The following is a 20,137-nucleotide window of genomic DNA, read 5'->3' as shown; positions in this document are numbered from 1 at the left end:
CCGACATGATTGAAACAGACGACCCTGAATCGACAAGGAATGTCACAGTGAAATTCGCTACTTGCATTTGAATATGAATTCCATTAAGCGCGGAACGTTGCACAGTCAAACCTTGCTCAGCACTGCTAGATGACGAAACATCTTCATGAAATTAAACCTCACGAACCCGGCCTTGCATTTGAGTTCGTTTGCGCTTCCATACCCTTTGAAAGTGGCCCTTGCGACCACAAAACGAACAAGTCTTGCCATGCGCTGGGCACTGCGGCGCTGACGCGATGTGGTTTCGCAAGCTGCATCGGAAACAATGTGGTGAACTGCAGCAGCTACTCTGTTCTCGGTTCCATTCAGGAGGTGGTTCCGATGCGGCGCATGTGAGCCGCCCGCACTCCTCGTTAACTTCTGCTGAAAGGTGACTGCCGGCTGTGAATTTCTTTTTTGCGAAGAATGCGAAGATGATTTATGACGCTGCCGCAATGAAATTGCCTCGACCGAAGCGGGAAGTTCCTTTAGCTCTTCAACCGCCTGCTCAAACTGAAGTGCAATTCGAACGGAATTCCGGAATGAAAGTGGAACCCTCGAGCAGTAACCGCTCACGTACGCGAGTGGAAGCTACGCCGGCAACGAATTGATCCCGCAGAGTATCATCTTGCGAGGCAAACGAACAATGTGACGCTAGCTCTCGCAGAGCAGCAAGAAAGTCATGAACGGACTCGCCTGTGTTTTGGCTGCGGCGGTGAAAGCGATGACGCTCGATGATAACGTTGCACGACGTCGAAAATTGGTGCCGCAATGCAGCGAGTGCAGAGTCGTATTGCTCAGGAGGGGCCAGGACAGACTTGTCATCGGCGAGTGCTGCGGCACTTGGCGTTGCCGGTGCTGCGGCGCTGGTCCCTGCATGCAGCGTCTGATAAATATGCTGGCCCTCCGCCCCCAAACAATGCAAAAAAATAGCCTTGCGTTGCCCCCACTTGAGTGTGGCGGCTCCGGATAGCAGCAAGTACACGTTGAACATCTGCTCCCACTGCTCCCATGTCAATGACGAGCGTCCGGGTGTCGGAAGGAAAAACGGTGGCGGAGCAAGCCCGGTGAAACTCAAAGTGGGCGGATCCGGATGGCGCAGTGGGGCTGGGGGTATGTTCACGACATCCTCGTCGCCAATGTGGTACTTTCGAAGGTCAAAGTCAGGCTCCAGCCGTCCCGATGTAAAAAGCCGTTTATTCAACATATACAACCATATATATAAAATGAAGAACAGAAGCGCTCCCTGGGGAATAAAGAACTCAAACGAATAACAAAATTGAATACAAAACAGTCCCAGTGTTCCTTTGCGAGAAACAGAAGGTCACTTGGGATGTAGAGGTTGCAGTGGAAGTAGCGGCCAAACGAAGACGCTGCCGAGGTTGATCCCGCAAGCGTTCATTTTGCCGCGCTCCCAACTTTACTGAGGCTGTAGAAGCTTAATTTGGCCCTTCTGCGCCGCTACTACGGCACAATAGAAGGCATCGGCCTATTGCTTGTGAATCATTTAGACTATGTTGACGACATCACGGTTAAGCATGTGGCTGCCAATAAGCAGCAGGCTACACTGCTGCAGTACTTACAGCCAAAGAAATAGATACTTGTACGAAGTTCATTGATTTGTACAAGCCCTTTACGTGTTTTTTACATGATTTTATTTATCGAATTTGACTACATCGAACTATTTCGCAGGATTCCGGGTTGAGTTCGCTCAAGACCGTCCTGCCATCCCTGTAGAAGCTGTCCAAAGTGACCGTCACCTCCCAGATAGTCTGCCCCTCCCTGGCTTCCACCATGGTGGAAGAGTCAAGGACTTGCATTACTCCTTTCTGCCCGAGAAGATGCAGACTGTAGGCTCCAGAGGGGGGTGGCCAGCTGCAGTGGATTTCCAGTTTATGGTAGCCTGCAAAACATGCGTTTCTATTTTGGCACACATGGAACAGGAACCATGAAATAAGACTAACCGTGAAGAAAAACAATCAGTTTTAAATGGCAGCTTTATATGCCTCTTTCTTCCACACTGCAGATGCTTTTTTGCCAAGTAGAACTCTTCGGTTACTGGATATGTGCCATGGGGTGTGTTGCCCATTCTTCGCGAATCCCCCAGAATGGACATGTGCCACAGTGACGCAAGGGGCGTAGAAGCCTTAAATGCATTTACACATCTGTCACATTCCTCCGTGCGTCCAACCCTCATCAATGTATGCTTTGACGCAAAGAGCCAACAGCTACAGGCATTGAGGCTGTGCATGTGTCATTCACTACCACTGCTACTTTGCCAACTTGAACAAGCTTTGCGACATTTAGGTTCACACACGCGATTGGATGTGCAAATTTTCTTTGAAGACAGATGTGTATGTTCACCTTTTCTCTACGACGCTCCTTTCCGTGGTGCCACCAGTCCAGCTCACCTCTGCTATGCTGGCATGCTGTACTACTGAGGTTCACTGTTCTGCCGAACCACTTGCATAGCTGGATGTGACATTTGTAACAACGTACTACGGTTTTGTACCTACGTACTGCATATCGATCTGGACTAGGTACCAGTCGTGACTTAAGGTACTGACCAATGAGAGTCTAAACACGCTTTAATAACCCTTCCTCCCCTCCCAAAAATAGTCGTAGCACGATCCAAACATGGTTCTCACTGTTACGATATGAAATATGCGAAACAGTATGAAAATATCACAGATCAGGCAATATTGCTCTTATCAATATTGCTCATGTCAATATTGTCTCATTGTTTAGCATCTATTACACCATAGCAAAGTATGAGCATAGTGGCAAGTGGTCATACATGGCTCTCAGCCTCCCCCTTCAGAAAGCAGATACAAAGGGAACATGTGTCTTTCATGCATGGCTTACACCATAGCTTCCCAACACAATTTGAACATGCAAATCTTGCTGTGCAGTTGAAATCACCGTACCTAAGACTTGGGAAGAATGAGATTCGATCAAAATAGGAGCAATGTTCCGAAACAAGGTTCAAAAGTCTATTAGTACCAATGACTTTTCTCGTGTTTTAAAGTGCACATACATGCTTAAAAATCAGCTACAGCTCTATGCAGTGATGCATAACACACATAGTGATCGGGGTTTTCCCATTTCAATTTGTGCTGATAGCAAGAAAATTAAATTCTACTTTCTTTTTCATTAATAATAACCAATTGTGAAATAACAGCTCCATCATAAAAGCCTTGCAGTAAATCAATCGGTAGTAATCACTCTTAACCATTAGACTCTTTTTAGTGCCAAAACAAACATTTTTAAACATTCATTATTGACTCACGCCATGTAAACTTTCTGTGATACTTGAAACTAGGCTAGTTGGTGAGGTTCCATGAATCTCACGCAAGCGTAAGAACAGCAACACAAACACAAAGAAACAAGACTGAACACTTATTTTTGTTCCTCCTTATTCCAAATAATTTTTTTTCATCAGTATGCACTACAACATAAATTCATGTTTTTTCGTGTCCATGTCCTTGTTATCACATGTTACTTCACGAATCATGCACGCTGCCAATGTGTCTTTCTAGCATCGCAATCTCTGACATATAAAAATTCCAGTGTACACTCTTATTCCATTTTGGTGTACTGACTGTCCTCCCCTGCCTGTTTTACAAACCATCTGTATGTTGTAAAATAACATAGTGTGACCAGAAGTCACAAGTGACCTGTCTTATATCACTTACATTGCTGGTGGCAGGACCCAAGGGTAGTGACGGGACGGTTACTAAAACGTAAAAAAATATTAGTGACTGCATGAGGACAGGCAAAGAGGTACGTTCCTTTGCCATGGACACCATAACTTCCTCAGATCAAAAGACAACTAAGCTGTTTAATTGCTTTACAAGTTCAGTTCTCATTACTGACTTGCTATGTTACCAACATGAAAAACCCATTTTTTTGTTTAGTTGAATTACCACACTTAGACGCTGAGCGCATCAGTTCATTTCATTTTTATTCCTTAAAGACCCTGTGACGGAGTACTACATAGGGGGTTCCATCTCCATGCACATGGTGAAAGAAACTGTCAATTCATGTTCTTGTCGTAAAAGCTGCTTTTCTCTGCTTAAACACAGATTTAACATCATGGCTTCTCTCGTCAACTTGCGGTAACCGAAACTTTCTTCACGGGCGCTTTTTATCATCTGTACCCACGCAATGGTCTAGGTAAAGTTAGTCCCAATTCTCAGGAAAACTGATGGCACAAATGACTTAAACCACTTTCACACAGCTCCAGAAGCATCAGACTTTATATCCTGGATGAATATTCCACATAACCTCTTCCGAGCTAATTTTGATTCGAGGTAATGTGCATTAGAAACTACAAGGGGGCTCATGAGGATATCCAAAATCAAGCCGTTCATATTATTCACAATCAATCCTACACTGTCTGTTTCTATACACATCACTGTCTATATGTTACCGTAGTACCTTGTAATTTTATAACGAATTCAACAATAATTCCAATTCTGCAAAAAATGTGGAACAGTGCATGCACTCTCGAAGTTAGCGCTCTTTGGGGCTTATCTTCTCCCAAACCAATAAACACCACCTACCTTGCTTGGCTATTCTTGATGTGTGCCCTTTACTTTCAGATCACAAACGTCAAGCGCCTATTAACAAGCGATAGCATTCTTGAAAGGATAGTAAGCACAGTGTTTAAAGAGCGGAAATCCATGTAAGATGGGTGAGGATTATTGCTTGGGGACAAGATAAGTGCCAGAGAATAGTGAATGGAATAATTGGTATCGATTTATAGTTACTAAAGTGTAAAATACGAACGTAAAGGGAAGACACGAAGCAACATGACTATGCACTGATTATCAACTGATGTTTCTTTATTGGAAAGCGCATTTTATATTGATCGAGGCATGTTTGTTTGACAGTGGCATGATAGCGTGTTATTATGGTGAGCATGTGTGAGAAGAAGCTTGGCATCTCTATAAAATGCTTCTTCCACTAAAGAATCAGCCGAGAGTCAGCGCAAAGTCCTGTCGCTTCTTTTCTTCCCTTCATCTTCGTATTTTGCGCTGTAATAATTATGAAGCCCCAGATGGCATAAATATTTTTGATGTACCACCACGGCATCCAAGTCAGAACATATGCCAAGCTCACCATCTTGCTTGACAGCCAGTATCTTTCAAAGCGAATCTGCTGACGGCCATTTGGAGCAACCGGGTTCTGGAGGCAGACTGCTAGTTCTCGATTTCTGGACGTCGGGAAAGTTGCAGCTTGGAGCACTGCTTGGCCCTCCTTGTCAACTGCCGTGAGACTGTTGTTGACCGTGCAGAGCTATGGCCCAAATAAAAAAATATGCGTTGGAGATAGCTGCTTGTGGTTGTGCAGACAGATATGTATGTAAAGGTGCAACTTTATTGATTTCATTTGATTAATTCTACACCTGTGGGCCTGCTGTGCTGATCGATTGCAGATGTTAATAAAAGGAGGGAAAGGGGGATCTGCAAAAAGGTGACACCACACAAGCAAAGCCTCTATCCATGTTTCAAAAATCAATGTGACGATACCTCGAGGCTGATTCGGCTTTAGAGAAAGAAGCCGAATTGTCATCACAACATTAGGACTCTCATTTTCAAACTTGGATTGAGATATTTCTGTCTTGCCAAGTGTCTCACTCAAATGGGTCCTGTCTCTCAGATTCACAGCTCATTTAAGAAACAGCAAACATATTCACCGACAGATTCAGATTTCCCAGACAGATTTCGGTCAAGGATGTTTACATATATTAAACAAGGACACCAAAACGTTAGGCCTGTATTAAGGTGCCCACACCAGAGGACCTGCCTCACAGGCCATATTATCCAACACAGCTAAAGCTCTCTGATGACTGCAGTTCATCCAGTCATGTAACCTGTCTATACATGGTGTGAAGGGCCAAGGTACAACATGTGGAGACTACTCTAGGCATTTTCATGTCAGATGCTAATGATAGAAAGGAAATGTTAATGTTCACTATGCTGTGTTCACAGTGAGCAGGCAACGCCGAGGTTGCCATGCAAGTAGTCCAGCTATGGGAATTTCACTCAGCTTTAAAAGTTACCTTTTACTTTGCAATGCTTTCTATGGAACAACCTACTCCACATCACAACTGCAACATGTGGCCATAAGGTTATCAGTGCACCCTTGTGCTTCCAGCATGCATCATACGTCTTGTTGCAAGCTTAAGCAAAAACTCTGGGCTGCGGCCACTGGTCTCAGAAACGTGCCACTTCATTAGTACGGTGCTAAAGAGGTTCCGATCTACGATGCCTCCCATGTTGCATGAGGCCTAATGTTACATTCAATTAATAGATACCGTACCTTTTCTTCTATATGTGACACACTATTTTTTAGTCGCAAATAGAGCAGTGAGACAACTCGCTCTAGCCTTCATAGCATTCACCTGCTATGTGTGAAATGTGCTGTGTTGTGCAAAGAATTCAGTCGTGGTGTGTGCAAGTAGACTAGGTTCACTCTGTAAAACTTAAAATGGCAACAGAAACGTAGTTTGAACCAAACATTAAACCTTTCCAAAACTTACGCTAGTGTGCCGAGCTTGCCAGGCACTGCAGGGATGTCTTGCTGTGCTGCCCTGGCCTTCAGCAGCAGGCAGAACTCTGAGGGACTCATTTGGTGCGCATTTGAAGGCCTTTCCTCGTGCCGCACAAGGCGGCTGCACACCTCTATCCTCCCTCCAACCATTCCGACCATGTAGTCAATCCGAATGATGTCATTTTCTCTGAGAATGGGAAGTGCAGGGACGTGCTCGGGACATTCACCATTCCACATGAGCGTCGCTAACCATATGTCGTGTTCTGCTTCGATGCCGTCTATAAAGGCATCTAAATCTTCTAGGACAGCACTGTCTTTCAACAGTTTGCTGAATGTCCTGATATTCCTTCTGTTGCAATACGTCATAGGACCATGACGTTGGGTTCAACAGTGGATACATGACCCCTAATCTTGGAGTTGGGGAAGAATGAGCCTTTGATGCCGGACAGTTTCCTTCGTGCAGAGAACTCCTTTGGGTCAAGCAGAAGCTCAGCGATGTCGTTGTCAGACAGAAAGAGCGAGAGAGAGAATGAACATTTTTAATGGGTGAATGCAGCTTTGGAGAGGCGTCCTCATTGCAGAATGCCTTGAGCTCGGGCCGCGTCATAGGCCCTCGCAATCAGCCGTTGCTCATCCTCGAGGTTGGAGCTGGCCAAGGCTCTCTCTTAAAGCTTGTCAGTGGGGTAAGGGTTCGGAGGATTTAATGGTGCCGGTCTGAAACCCCCTACTATGTGCCTGAGGGACCTGGGTTCTGTGCAGAAGCGGCATTGCGGAGAGAATTGTGTAGGGGCTATGAGGCGATTTCTGGTTGGGTGGGCGATAGAAAAGCTTCGTCTCCGCTGGAAGTGCTCGGGACGTTCACCATTCCACATGAGCGTCGCTAACCATATGTTGTGTTTTGCTTCGATGGCATCTATAAAGGCATCTAAATCTTCTAGGACAGCACTGCCTTTCAACAGCTCGCTGAATGTCCTGATCTTCCTTCTGTTGCAATATGTCACTGTGTCTGGAACTGGGACCATGGCGTTGGGTTACACAGTGGATACAAGACCCCTAATCTTGGAGTTTGGGAAGAATGAGCCTTTGATGCCGGACAGTTTCCTTCGTGCAGAGAACTCCTTTGGGTCAAGCAGAAGCTCAGCGATATCGTTGTCGGATAGAAAAGCTTCGTCTCCGCTGTCGTTGGCCTGGGAAAGTTAGGCACGTTGCGTTTTGTTGACATTGGTGGCTCACCACTTGGCGTAGCTAGTCGGCTTTGGATTTGGTTGGGCATCAAAGAGAACCTTGTCCCGGACGCTAAATGTCATTCAAACTCTTTTCCGGCTGAAGCAGGGACTTTCAATAGAAAAGTAGGAACACTCTATTGTCTTCACCGAATAATATAAATGCGTGGCTTGGATTGACAGTTTCCTTCGTGCAGAGAACTCCTTTGGGTCATGCAAAATCTCAGCGATATCGTTGTCGGATAGAAAAGCTTAGTCTCCGCTGTCGTTGGCCTGCGAAAGTTAAGCACGTTGCGTTTTGTTGACATTGGTGGCTCACCACTTGGTGTAGCTAGTCGGCTTTGGATTTGGTTGGGCATCAAAGAGAACCTTGTCCCGGACGCTAAATGTCATTCAAACTCTTTTCCGGCTGAAGCAGGGACTTTCAATAGAAAAGTAGGAACACTCTATTGTCTTCACCGAATAATATAAATGCGTGGCTTGGATTGACAGTTTCCTTCGTGCAGAGAACTCCTTTGGGTCATGCAAAATCTCAGCGATATTGTTGTCGGATAGAAAAGCTTCGTCTCCGCTGTCGTTGGCCTGGGAAAGTTAAGCACGTTGCGTTTTGTTGACATTGGTGGCCCACCACTTGGCGTAGCTAGTCGGCTTTGGATTTGGTTGGGCATCAAAGAGAACCTTGTCCCGGACGCTAAATGTCATTCAAACTCTTTTCCGGCTGAAGCAGGGACTTTCAATAGAAAAGTAGGAACACTCTATTGTCTTCACCGAATAATATAAATGCGTGGCTTGGATTGACAGTTTCCTTCGTGCAGAGAACTCCTTTGAGTCATGCAGAAGCTCAGCAATATCGTTGTCGGATAGAAAAGCTTCGTCTGCGCTGTCGTTGGCCTGGGAAAGTTGAGCACTTTGCGATTTGATGACATTGGTGGCCCACCACTTGGCGTAGCTAGTCGGCTTTGGATTTGGTTGGGCATCAAAGAGAACCTTGTCCCGGACGCTAAATGTCATTCAAACTCTTTTCCGGCTGAAGCAGGGACTTTCAACAGAAAAGTAGGAACACTCTATTGTCTTCACCGAATAATATAAATGCGTGGCTTGGATTGACAGTTTCCTTCGTGCAGAGAACTCCTTTGAGTCATGCAGAAGCTCAGCAATATCGTTGTCGGATAGAAAAGCTTGTCTCTGCTGTCGTTGGCCTGGGAAAGTTGAGCACTTTGCGATTTGATGACATTGGTGGCCCACCACTTGGCGTAGCTAGTCGACTTTGGATTCGGTTGGGCATCAAAGAGAACCTTGTCCCCGAGGCTAAATATGTTATTCAAACTCTTTTCTGGCTGAAGCAGGGACTTGCCAATGTTATCAATAGAAAAGTAGGCACACACTATATTGTCTTCACCGAATAATATAAATGCGTGGCTTGGATTGACGGCTTGGATTGAGCCAGGAAGTCCACTTCCGATGCCATCACTACCTGGTTGGTACGCTGCCTGCTTTGTTGCGGGGCTGCTCGTATGTGCAATTTTTCTTAGAAGTTCTATATGAGTGGCCTGATACGTAGCTCTGTGGCTTGGTGGACCTTTTACTGCATCTAATATGACTACATTGCCTAGCTTGAACCACAACTTTGTTAGGTCATGGTGCCTACTTTTCTTGAAGAATCTCTTGTCAAAAGAAACACTAGCCCGAAGTGGATGTACCAAATTGACAAAACCATAAAGCATTAACAACTTTGAGATGGTGCCTGTGACATTACAGAGCTGAATGGGTCCGTAAGTCACGTCGAGATGTTTCTTGTCAGCCGGACTGTGGCTCTTTGCTTCACTGTTTCTGGTAGATGCGAGAGGTAGTGTGGATGTGTAAACTCTGTTGTCCGAACCGACAACAATCTTGCTGGGAAAATGTCTCGCCACCAACCGTATGGTTTCAGTTTTTGCACCGAACCGGCCTCGGATTGATGGTGGAAGTTGTGATAGGATGCCTTGGAGCCTGGAGAGAGGCACGCCTTTGTCGGCTGTCATGGCATCGTTAAGGTGCTCCAACGTATTGCCCAGCAGTGTCATCATCCTGCGTGGACTTAGCAGCTGGCAGGAGGTTTCAGGTGTGCACTGCAGCAGGAAGAATTGTTTACAATCATGCAACCAATGCCAACAAAAAAGAACATGCATCGAGAAGATCAACTAGGCAGTATATTCCTTAAAAGTTTCATTACCTTCAGCTGTAGCTATCACAGTCAGAATAATTTATTCGTGGTCGCTGAGCCTTAAAGGGAAGCTGAAAGGTTTTCCAGAAAAAATGAGTGAACATCTGTACATAATGGTTTTCAACCCTCCGTATACGAATATCGTATCGAAATTGAGCGAAAGAAAGCGCAAATATATTTTATTTCGACGAAAAGTGCAGCAGCGGACACGCCCAGCTCGCGCATCTCGTTTCCGCCCGTGATTGGTCGGGCGCCTCGTGACGTCAACACTAGTGTTCGTCCGAACCGACCGCTGCCGCTACACATGAAGCGCGACGCCAGGTAGTTTGGTGCTGTTTTTCTGAGACGGTAACGGAAAATTTAGAGAGACTGCGTTTTTCTGAGGAGTTCGGCGTTACTCCCTACACGTACGAGCCGATTGCGAAGAGCCGGCCTCTCGAAGAAGCAAACGATGCTGGTGCGAGCAGTGCTTTCGACGCGAACGAAAGCAAAGTCTTGGGATCTCCTCGTGTTGGAAATGCTCTTTGGTGAGTATGTTTTTTGCAAAGCGATCTAGTGATCTCGCCGATCTTTCGCCGATCTAGTGAGCTCGTTTCCGGTCAAACAACTGTAGTGTCGTGTTCCTGCATGCCTCATTGTGGAACGTAATCGGGGATGCGATCGTCGGCATTTGTGCGCTGTCCAAAGCTGTCAGCAATCTACAAAGACTGTTTAAACGCGTGAAAAGCTTCCCGGTTCATGCAGTACGTGTAGTGACCATCTGTGCGCCATCCGCACAATACTCGTAACCGAAGTCGTAAAGGCAGCAAATTCCGTCGGCTACGTGAGACGGTCGGTTTCTCGCTGTGCGCCGGCTTTCCAGCACATGCAAACTCTACATTTGCACTGCGTTATGGTAGCTGCATGCAGGCTGTTTTACAACACACGTGCAAATAGCAAATTCGCGGCGCTTTGCGACGAAACCTGCGTCAAGGGCGGAAGATAAACATGCACCTTCCGTTCAGCATGCTGACACGAAGGAGCTCGCAGTACATCAAAATCCAGGTTTGGGCGAGTTCGTGTATTCATAAGGCCTTCCAACACCAGTTATCATCAGTCAGTCCACACTCGTGCCGTCTTTGTTTTCGTTGCTCCGATCTTTTCGCGCTGCGTTTAGAAAGCCTGCTAGTGGCAAGTAGTCCTCTCTCATTCTGTGGCCATATACAGCAACTGCGCAGGCCGAATTGCAGGGCTGGCCGTATACTACCACTCTACATACACGCAGACGCACCAACAAAGGAATGCGGGGTCGATCGAAGCAGATTACGATGGCACGCACGCAGAAACAAGCACGGTCAGGCACGGACGTGGAGGCTGCGAAGGAATGGAACACTAGTGTTGACGTCACAACAGCGCGGTTTCCGGTCTCCGCTCGCATCGTCAGCATCAGCAGCAGCGCGCGGCATTCGACGGGGGGCGGAGCTACAGCACAATTTTAACCGACGATTATGTCGCTCCTAATTAAAAAAAAGAACTCCCAAATTTTACCTACATGGTTTATAAGGTTCCCGCATCCGTATCTGAGCGTCTTATTGAATTCGACAGACTCTTCAGCTTCCCTTTATAGAGGTACTGTAAGAGCTTATCTCATAGTTCTTGTTTATTTATTTTTTTTTTTTTTGCCTTATTGGTACTAGTTAGTGGCCACAATTGTAGCCCCATATGAGGCATAAATTTCTCAGATTTAAAAGAAAGCATAAATTACACAAACTTTTAATGCAATTAACTTAAAGTGCAACCTAAGTGGAACACTGCTTCTCGCCACAGACTGTGTTTACGACGGTTCCTTCCCATACGAAAATGAGGGAATGTGGTCATGTGATCTCACTCATTTACAGGCGGGTGTGGAGATCAAAGCAGCAATTGATCACCTCATCAAAAGCGCTATATGATAATAGAGGAGCTAAAAGAGGAGCTAATAGAGGAGAGAAGATCGCGGTGCGTTCCGGGACAAGCAACAGCAGATGACTGGCCCATGCTCACCGCGTCGTATTTCGAGAAGCGCAAAGTAAAAGCAGAAACAATGACAGATGCGCTGCTCATCCAGCTTTCGGTGACACAGTCACTGTGTGACTCGCAACAATTGTATACCAGGCTGACCAATAAGTGTGTCAGCAGTATGTGACCCTCTTCCTCCCCTTATTTTTGTGACCATGCAAAGGAACCCTTGTAACTGCCCCCTACGCCTAGAAGCCAAGCTGCATTTGGCGACAGCTAGGATGGCTAGTTAGATAGGATGGATGATGACAATCTTGTGTCAAATAAACTTGGATGACTGACTGATTGATCTTTGTGTCTCATCATTCCTATGCTCTAGTTCTTTTTCTTTTCTCCTGCATTAGGCGCATGTATTGAACTGGTTGCATCAGAAAAGTACATAGTTAACTAATGATTTGTCATATGTTGAAGAAAATCTAGCACCATCCTGTTGCTACGTGGCCAGAAATTATCGTATAAAGCAATAAAATACTAATGTTATAAACTCTCAGAAGGCCAATTATAGCGCTTCAAACAGATTTTTCATTCATTACTTCCTGTCGTTACAAGTTTGAAAACAATTGAAAGCAAAATGCAGAGCGTAGTAGTCGCAATTTGTTGTTTTATTAAAGGAGGGCCAACGAGGGAATGAAAATGCCGGAGACATAGCAACTTCCTCACTTTTCTCCGAATACTTCAGGTATCTGGTGACTACGAAAAAAATGCAGTGCAAAGAAATGGAAAGGCAAGTTAAGATAGTAGCAATATTGTAAAAAAAGGGAAATAACTACAGAGACAGTACAAAAACGTAATAAACAATGAAAATGCCAAAAATGTTTGAGATTATTGCCGGCTTGAAAAGAAGCAGAAAAAATCTATGTGTATGGTACTTTTTGCAATGGGTGAGCATACAGGATGCCACTTCTTTAAATTAGACAAAATTTTTAGAAACCACCTGTGGCAACAGCATACTTCTAGTTATTGAGCTGCGTTGCTTGCGGTGAACATTACGTGTACGAAACACTGAGATGCATAAATGACCAATTAAAAACCGTCACCACTTTTGAACGAATTACATTACGGCAAATTGCAATTTACGAATGGTAGCGCGATTGCAAGGCATATCCGCTAGGAAATAATTCTGAGGATATGGCACTGGTTTAGATACATGTGCCATCGCACTTGCAGTAAAAATGCACTGCTGTCCCACTTACCTCAAAGAAAATGCCACCTATGCATTGAAGCACAAAAATAAATGGGACGCTCATGTATTTCGTTGCATTCTTTAGGGAATTTATATCTCGACACTGGCCGAAAATTTGTTCCTAGTGGATACGCTTTGGAAACTCACTTGCTACAATTCGTAAATTGAAATACGTGCCCTGAAGTAATTAGATAAAAACCTAATTAGTGAAATTTGCTTAACTGATCACTCATTTTGACTTCTCGTGCAAGTAATTTTTCAGAGAAAGTAATTTCTCTAAGTAGTCTATCTCAAGGAATAGAATTACGTTATCTGCCACAGTTGATTAGAAAAAATTCTGTACATCATAAAAAACATGTACCCGGTAGTCTGTACCAGGAATTCAACGTACAGCATAAAAAGTTCACCAGCATTCGATCTGTCCAAAGTACCCTATATTTACTTCATTTTAAAGCACACTTTTCTCAGAAAAATTAGCAAGAAGGTGTGCGTTCAAATCTAGCACAAACAAAAACTGCAATGCGTAATGTCCAAATCTCAAAGCTTACCTCAAACAGTGTTAAGCCCACCTCAAACAGCCTTGACCAAGGGTGCCTGTGATAAAGATGAAATAAAAGTTATTTTCTTGAGTGCAAACAAATCAAAATAATTCTCTCTTACCATGAAAATATATTGTGAGGGAACAATATAAGGGTATTACAGTTTGTGCTTTTTTTAGTATATGAAAATCTGTGTGCCCATTACGATCAAGAGCACAATGCATATTCTGTGTCAGTCTGAAAACTTAAGGTGCACATCATAATCGAAGGCTCGTTATAATCAAGTAAACATGCAAATTTTTCTCTCAACTATAGGTACTTAGGGCACTGCAATGATCAAAGCAAATTCACAATAAATAAATCCATTTAACACACAGACATATACACACATACGGGAGCCACAGAGAGGAGAAATACAAAACGACCACGCAGGAAGGACCTGATGGCAAATTAGACGAGACGACACTTCTGCTACAAATTGGGGTATGTCCGAAGAAAGTGAACCAAAGGTCGACTGCAGGAAGTTGGAAGCTTTCACACGGCGAAACTATATCTACATAACTTCACAAAGAAATACATCTCAACCAGGTACTTCTGCTATGATCCTAACTGAATCCAATGGGAATTAGGCAAGATAATTTCATAAAAGCCATTCAAGTTCCAATTATAGTTGCCCTACTATATAATGCATGCATACATGCGTTTTTTCTTTTTGATTCGAAAGCACTGAATGACCCATTGAGTGAAAACAGCCGGCGTCTGTCATCTGGACAAGCGAAAACATTTGGGGTGCGCTTCAGTTCGAAGAGTGGAATGCAATAACATTCAAAGATCCCCGGCTGCTTGTCGCGCTTCCCAGCAACCACAGCTTTCTTGCAGATGCGTGAACGGAAGTACCATCTGGATGTTATTATTGCAAGAAACCAGGCGGGCCGCACCGTTCTACGAGTAATAGAAACGCTGGAAATGGGGTTTGTGTTTGAGGTTACGCATAATAGAATTATTTTGGTTGTGGTATGTAATGATTTTTCTCGAAATGACGACCGACGCCAACGCCGAATTTTTTCCGACACAGGGCCTTTAACGCGATATTGCGTAAGAACGGCACCTAAATTTCTATTGGCAAAGACACCACATCACGAGCGCACCTCGACGGAGCAGAGCGGGCAGGGGAACACCTGCTGCCGCATTAGCGCGCCGGGTGTTGCGTGAGGGGAAAGGGCACCGCCGGGACCACAAGTCACCCTTGCTCTCGGAAGCCTTTGTTATCTGCGTGTTCATTCTCCACGCAGGCTATTCGCAACTTTCACGGCCTATAGGGGGGCACCACCTTAAATCCAACGTGGCTGTCCGAAAGATTAAGAACTAGAGCAGGCAGTGCAGTCCTGCGGTCATCTTGCTCAGTGACATGTTTCGCGTAGTCGAGTTCAAATGTCTCCTCAGTTTACGTGCCCGCAGTCGTCAGCCTGCGTAATAGCTCACATTGGGCGAGCAGAACGCAGCATTCGAAGCCTACTTGAAGGCGAGAAGTCCTAAACGCTGGTCATCTTGTGTGCACGTCAACGTCCGTGACTGTTGAAGGCCTTTGCATGCAAACTTCGCGGCTTCGAAGCAAACCACACGAGCTGTGGTTTCAGTTTTACCGCGACGGTGCTATAAAGACAAGTGACCGTGCTTTTTCTTTGCTATTCTATTAATTCGACCTCTTTGAACTGGTACCATGACCTGAACTTGGATCGCGCTGTTGCGCGATCCAAGTTCTTTACGTCGACGGCATGAAAAGCAGCCTCAGAGCAGCGGTCCGTGAGCGAAAATTTCTTGTCTAGTTATCCCTGCCTGTGTTCACAAAGCTGGATGTTGAACACAAGAAGCAAACAAAAACCCATATATGACCGGTTTTGCGAGCTAATATGATAACCGTTCACCCTTGTACTTTATTTATTGCCCTTTATGCGTGCTGTGCAATCTACAGTCTTGTGGTAGTTTTACAGCCTGCGTATGTTTTACCGCGTCTTGCCTACAGACAGATCAAGCGATACATAGCCTATATTTATCGGTCCGCGGCAATGCTCGCTTCATTCTTCCAGTTAACTTTATCTAAACATATACATGCAAATCAGTTGAGGGTTCGCTACTCGAACACTGCACAGTAGTTTAACGTTTGTTGGACTAGGATTTGTTACCTTACGAGTGCAGTCATGTGCACCTGTGCACACGTTGCAGCCGCGCATCGAAGTGGAAGACGACGACAAGTACCAGTTCTAGGTCCCTCTACGCCTGCATCACTTTGCTTCGATGCACAAATGAGAAACTCATCTCACTGTTCGAAAATGGTGGAAAGTCAAGCCGGCGTTGCAGAGCACGAACGCATGAGCGAGAACAAGAAATTTTGAAGCAGGTACAAGGCTTCACAGAAAATGTTTGCGCTCCAACATAGCCGCAAAGGCATGAGTGGCAAGAACACAAGCATCAATCATCGTACAACACATTTAAGTTAGGATTGCGCATGATTTCTTTCTCTGCACCTAATATAGTGCTATGCCTGCGTCTTTATAGCGGTACGTCTATTCGAGATTTCAACTGCTCGGAATCGTCACTCATCTGTCATATTCCAAAAAAAGTCCTCCGGCATGAAGTGTGCACTGCAAACCTTGCTTCTGTGATAGCTTTGCCGATCCGCAGCTTAATAATCAATTTCTTCCTCATGGACGCAGCCAGTGGGAATGAGTGAGGGCTCACATCACCTACCGCATAACTTTTGCATTGCAGCACGCAGAAAATACGGTTACTTCTATGTTTGCTCATTCTATGTTAAGCGTCCTTCAGGATCCCACGGGAGCTTCGAACGCGTTAAAACCAACCAAAAATGAAGGAAAAGCGTAGAGAACACCAATATGTTACGCGAACAGGCGGCAGAAAGCAGTGAGTATAATCTTTCGATTGTTTCAGGCCGCTGCCGCACGACGGTGCCACCGTCTGTGAAAGTTGCGAATCGCCTGCGTTGTAACCGTGCCTCGGCATGGCCTCAGTCTATGAGGCCAAATCAAAACTCACCAAGCGTCCCTATTACATTCTACGGCAGTCGGGCAAGTTAGCATTACGTCACGGATCAAAGTGCACCGGCCTTGTGCAAGCTAGGAGGAGTTGGCCAAGCGACTCAACGCGCTCGCTTGACCGCAAGGAGTTCATAAGTTGAAAGACTGCTCAGCGGTGTTCAATTGGACATGAATGCTTTCGCATTCACATCTCCGTCAGAAGTGCTTAGGTGGCCCCGATGGGATTTGTTTTTGTTTTTTTTCCCCAGAAGATATGCATGTAAATTTTAAGTGACCAGTAACGCCAGAAGACGACAACGATGAAGTGCGCACTTGCTTTTGAAAGGCGAACGACTATCGCAATAAAAAAAATAAAGAAAAGAAAAAAAGTGCGTGCGCGAATTAATAGGCACTGGCACTTTTGGCACTCCTCAACTACTTACTATATGTTAATATTTTCCTGCTTCCTTGAGTTTGATATACCGTCGGCAGTTAACCACGGCTGTAGAGACGCGCGACAGACACATACGTTCGATAGGTGTTGCGTCTGTTTAAATTCCACCCCAGTCACATATGCGGCACTTTCGAGCGCTTTCAAATTTCTCGATAGCAATGGCTCGAGTTTGCGAGGAGGACATATCGAGACAGATATGGAATACCGATCGTGCTCGATCGCAATGGCGCACAATCCAGCATCAAGAAAGAAAATACACTGTCTGAGGCTCCATTTTTTTTTTTTTTTGTCGCATACGCAAAAGGGTCGGGAGAATAGAGAAAGAAGCTCTTGAGATCGTGCTCGAAAGCGCGTACGCTACCTTTAGAAACGCGTTCCAGTGCAAAGCTATCCAGGTAATGTTGGGATTTTTTTTTTTTTTTTTTCAGAACGCGGTGACGATTTAGTGCCAGCTAGGCGTCTTGGAATGCCTAATAAAACACTTCCGAGCATTGATGCGACGTCCAATAGCGACTAAAACTTCTCGCAGACAGTTTACACCTTAACAAAGAGCGCGTGCATGGACAGCGCACGCACACTAAGACCACGGCGTCAGAGACGCCACGAAACCACGCATTCCCCAGGAGATTACATTTACGTGCGTTCGCGAACAGTTATACTCACTGAATGACGCCATCTAGATATGTAAATATACGGCAAAAGCGATCACCTGGACGATACTTCAGCGTGGCACCGGTGATGGAACACGGAAGGAACACATTATCAAAACTGTCACTGCTTCCATAAAATCAAGTTTCGCGGTAATACCAGAACTTCCTAGATGAATTTTATGGAGCGGGGGAGAGCTGCACCATTGTAAGTACGACAGTCGTGTGAAATAAAAGAACAGCTTACCAAGATATGAATGTTCCTCGATGGTGGACACAGCTCCGAAATGGCGTTCGAACACCAGCAGGGTTACTGCGGCACGGAATGCGTGGGCCCAGGTTCGGTCGAAGCGCGTGCGTCCGTGCGCGTGCATGTTGCGAAGCGACGATGCCGATTGGTTCTTTGCGGCGCGTACAGGTTTCGGTTTTAAAACCTAAGGTTTTTCTTTTTAACAAGTGGCATCTGTTTTCCAAGAAAAATGAAAGCGGTCTTCTGGCGGAGACTAGAGACAAATACGAAGACACTAACACTTTACTAGACTCTTTAAAAAGTTTGCATTCTCTGGGGCTGATCTTGTCTCACAACGATAACCGTCATCTGTCTTTCTTGCGTTGACTTCCTTGAAAACGCTGCGCTCGCTACTTTTCTGTCGAGAATGCTACGTCACGATGATAACGATGCGCTAAACTTGAACAAACACGAACAAAGTCAGCGATGAGCCCTTGAGCTCTGGCGGCTTCCTCGGCCCGCTTGGCGGCCCAGAGTTGGTCTTTGGGGGCATAGCTTAGCATCTCCCAGCGCGTGTGGTTTGAGGCTGCGCCACCGACGCCCCCCCCCCCCCCCTCTATCTCTCCAAAGCTATTCATAGCTTGTTTACAGGAGGTATTCAGAGACCTGGATGAGGAAGAGTTGGGGATAAGAGTTAATGGAGAATACTTTAGTAACTTGCGATTCGCTGATGATATTGCTTTGCTTAGTAACTCAGGGTACCAATGGGCCTCTTGCATTGCCCAGGGATGCTGCGAATGGATGTATGGAAGGTAGGAGCGTCCCCTTTGAAACGGTGTGATGGCAGTTGCCACCATTCTCAGATTTTATTGCGAAAGCAATACTGCTCGAGGTTTCCGCTCTTGGCCGTCGTCCCGGAGAATCCACCATTGACCTTTAGCGTGACCTATGTGTGACGTCATACCAGCTGTGGAAAAGCAGGGCCCCAACTCGGCTCGTCGCGATCGTCCCAGCGATCCTATCCTCCATGTTGCAGCTGCGCGCCGCTGCCGCGAGGGGCGCTCGCTGTACGTGACGTCATGCCAGCTGTGAAAAAGCGCCCCCCCCCCCCCCTACTCGGCTCGTCGCGATCGTCCCAGCGAATCCTCCACGCGCCGCTGCCGTGGGGGAGGCGCTCGCTCTACGTGACGCAGTTCGTTAGCAGATAGCCGGGAAGATTTGCAAACTCTGGTTAATTACTGTGGAGACGAAGGAGACAGTTTAGGTTTCAGTTTTAATGCAGCTAAGTCCGGTGGGATGTTTTTCAACGATACCACTGATCAGGAGCTTACAATACAAGGCCAAGAAATACCCCGAGTGGCCGAATACAAATATCTCGGGATATGGATAAACAAAGGGCAGATGTACACGGAAAAGCACGAACAGTCTCTAATAGCAAAAGGGCGAAGAGATGCCGGGATAATGAAACATAGGGCATTGTGGGGGTACAACAGGTATGAGGTACTGAGAGGTATTTGGAATGGAGTAATGGTGCCGGGGCTTACTTTCGGGAATGCGGTCCTGTGTTTAAGGGCAGAGGTTCAGTCGAGACTAGAAGTAAATCAGAGAGCTGTGGGAAGGTTAGCACTAGGTGCTCACGGGAAAACCACAGACGAAGGAGTACAGGGGGACATGGGCTGGGCATCGTTCGAAGCACGGGAAGGTCAGAGTAAAATCCTATACGAAAAACATCTGAAGAAATTGGACGATAACAGGTGGGCAGCTAAGGTGTTTAAATACCTATACAGAAAGAGCGTTGACTCACAATGGCGGAAAAGATCTAGGAAGCTAACCAGTAAGCATGCGAGACACGACGACGAAGAAAGACAGAGCATTAAACGACAGGTTAATAACGCGGAAGGTAAAAATTGGATAAATTCAATGGAAAAGAAACGTAGTGTGGAACTATATCGATACTGGAAACAGCCGATCAGGAAGGAAGCGTTTTATGATAACTCAAGAGGCAGTGCCC

General features: G+C 45.7%; 1 protein-coding gene across 5 annotated transcripts; it reads right to left on the bottom strand.

Moving 5' to 3' along the window:
- Positions 1-1,656: 1,656 nt before the first annotated feature.
- LOC142578200 (uncharacterized) lies at positions 1,657-18,670 on the bottom strand. 5 transcript variants are annotated; one of them, XM_075687605.1, is made up of 6 exons: positions 18,145-18,670; positions 13,771-13,816; positions 6,566-9,907; positions 5,143-5,319; positions 3,714-3,754; positions 1,657-1,921 (listed from the first exon to the last, which is right to left on the bottom strand). In XM_075687605.1, the coding sequence occupies exon 3, from the start codon at positions 9,863-9,865 to the stop codon at positions 8,873-8,875; it is 993 nt and encodes a 330-aa protein (XP_075543720.1). In that variant the 5' UTR covers positions 9,866-9,907; positions 13,771-13,816; positions 18,145-18,670; the 3' UTR covers positions 1,657-1,921; positions 3,714-3,754; positions 5,143-5,319; positions 6,566-8,872. The 5 variants fall into 5 exon arrangements, 4 of the variants coding, with proteins under 4 accessions (XP_075543720.1, XP_075543733.1, XP_075543727.1 ...); XM_075687618.1 differs by having other exon boundaries at positions 18,145-18,279; XR_012827205.1 differs by lacking the exon at positions 6,566-9,907 and having other exon boundaries at positions 18,145-18,279.
- Between the last annotated feature and the right edge of the window lie 1,467 nt (positions 18,671-20,137).

The sequence above is a fragment of the Dermacentor variabilis genome, chromosome 1 (genome assembly GCF_050947875.1).
Source record: "Dermacentor variabilis isolate Ectoservices chromosome 1, ASM5094787v1, whole genome shotgun sequence".
Lineage (NCBI taxonomy): Eukaryota > Metazoa > Arthropoda > Arachnida > Ixodida > Ixodidae > Dermacentor > Dermacentor variabilis.
Note: the sequence above shows the minus strand (reverse complement) of the source record. Positions and strands in the feature narration are given on the sequence as shown.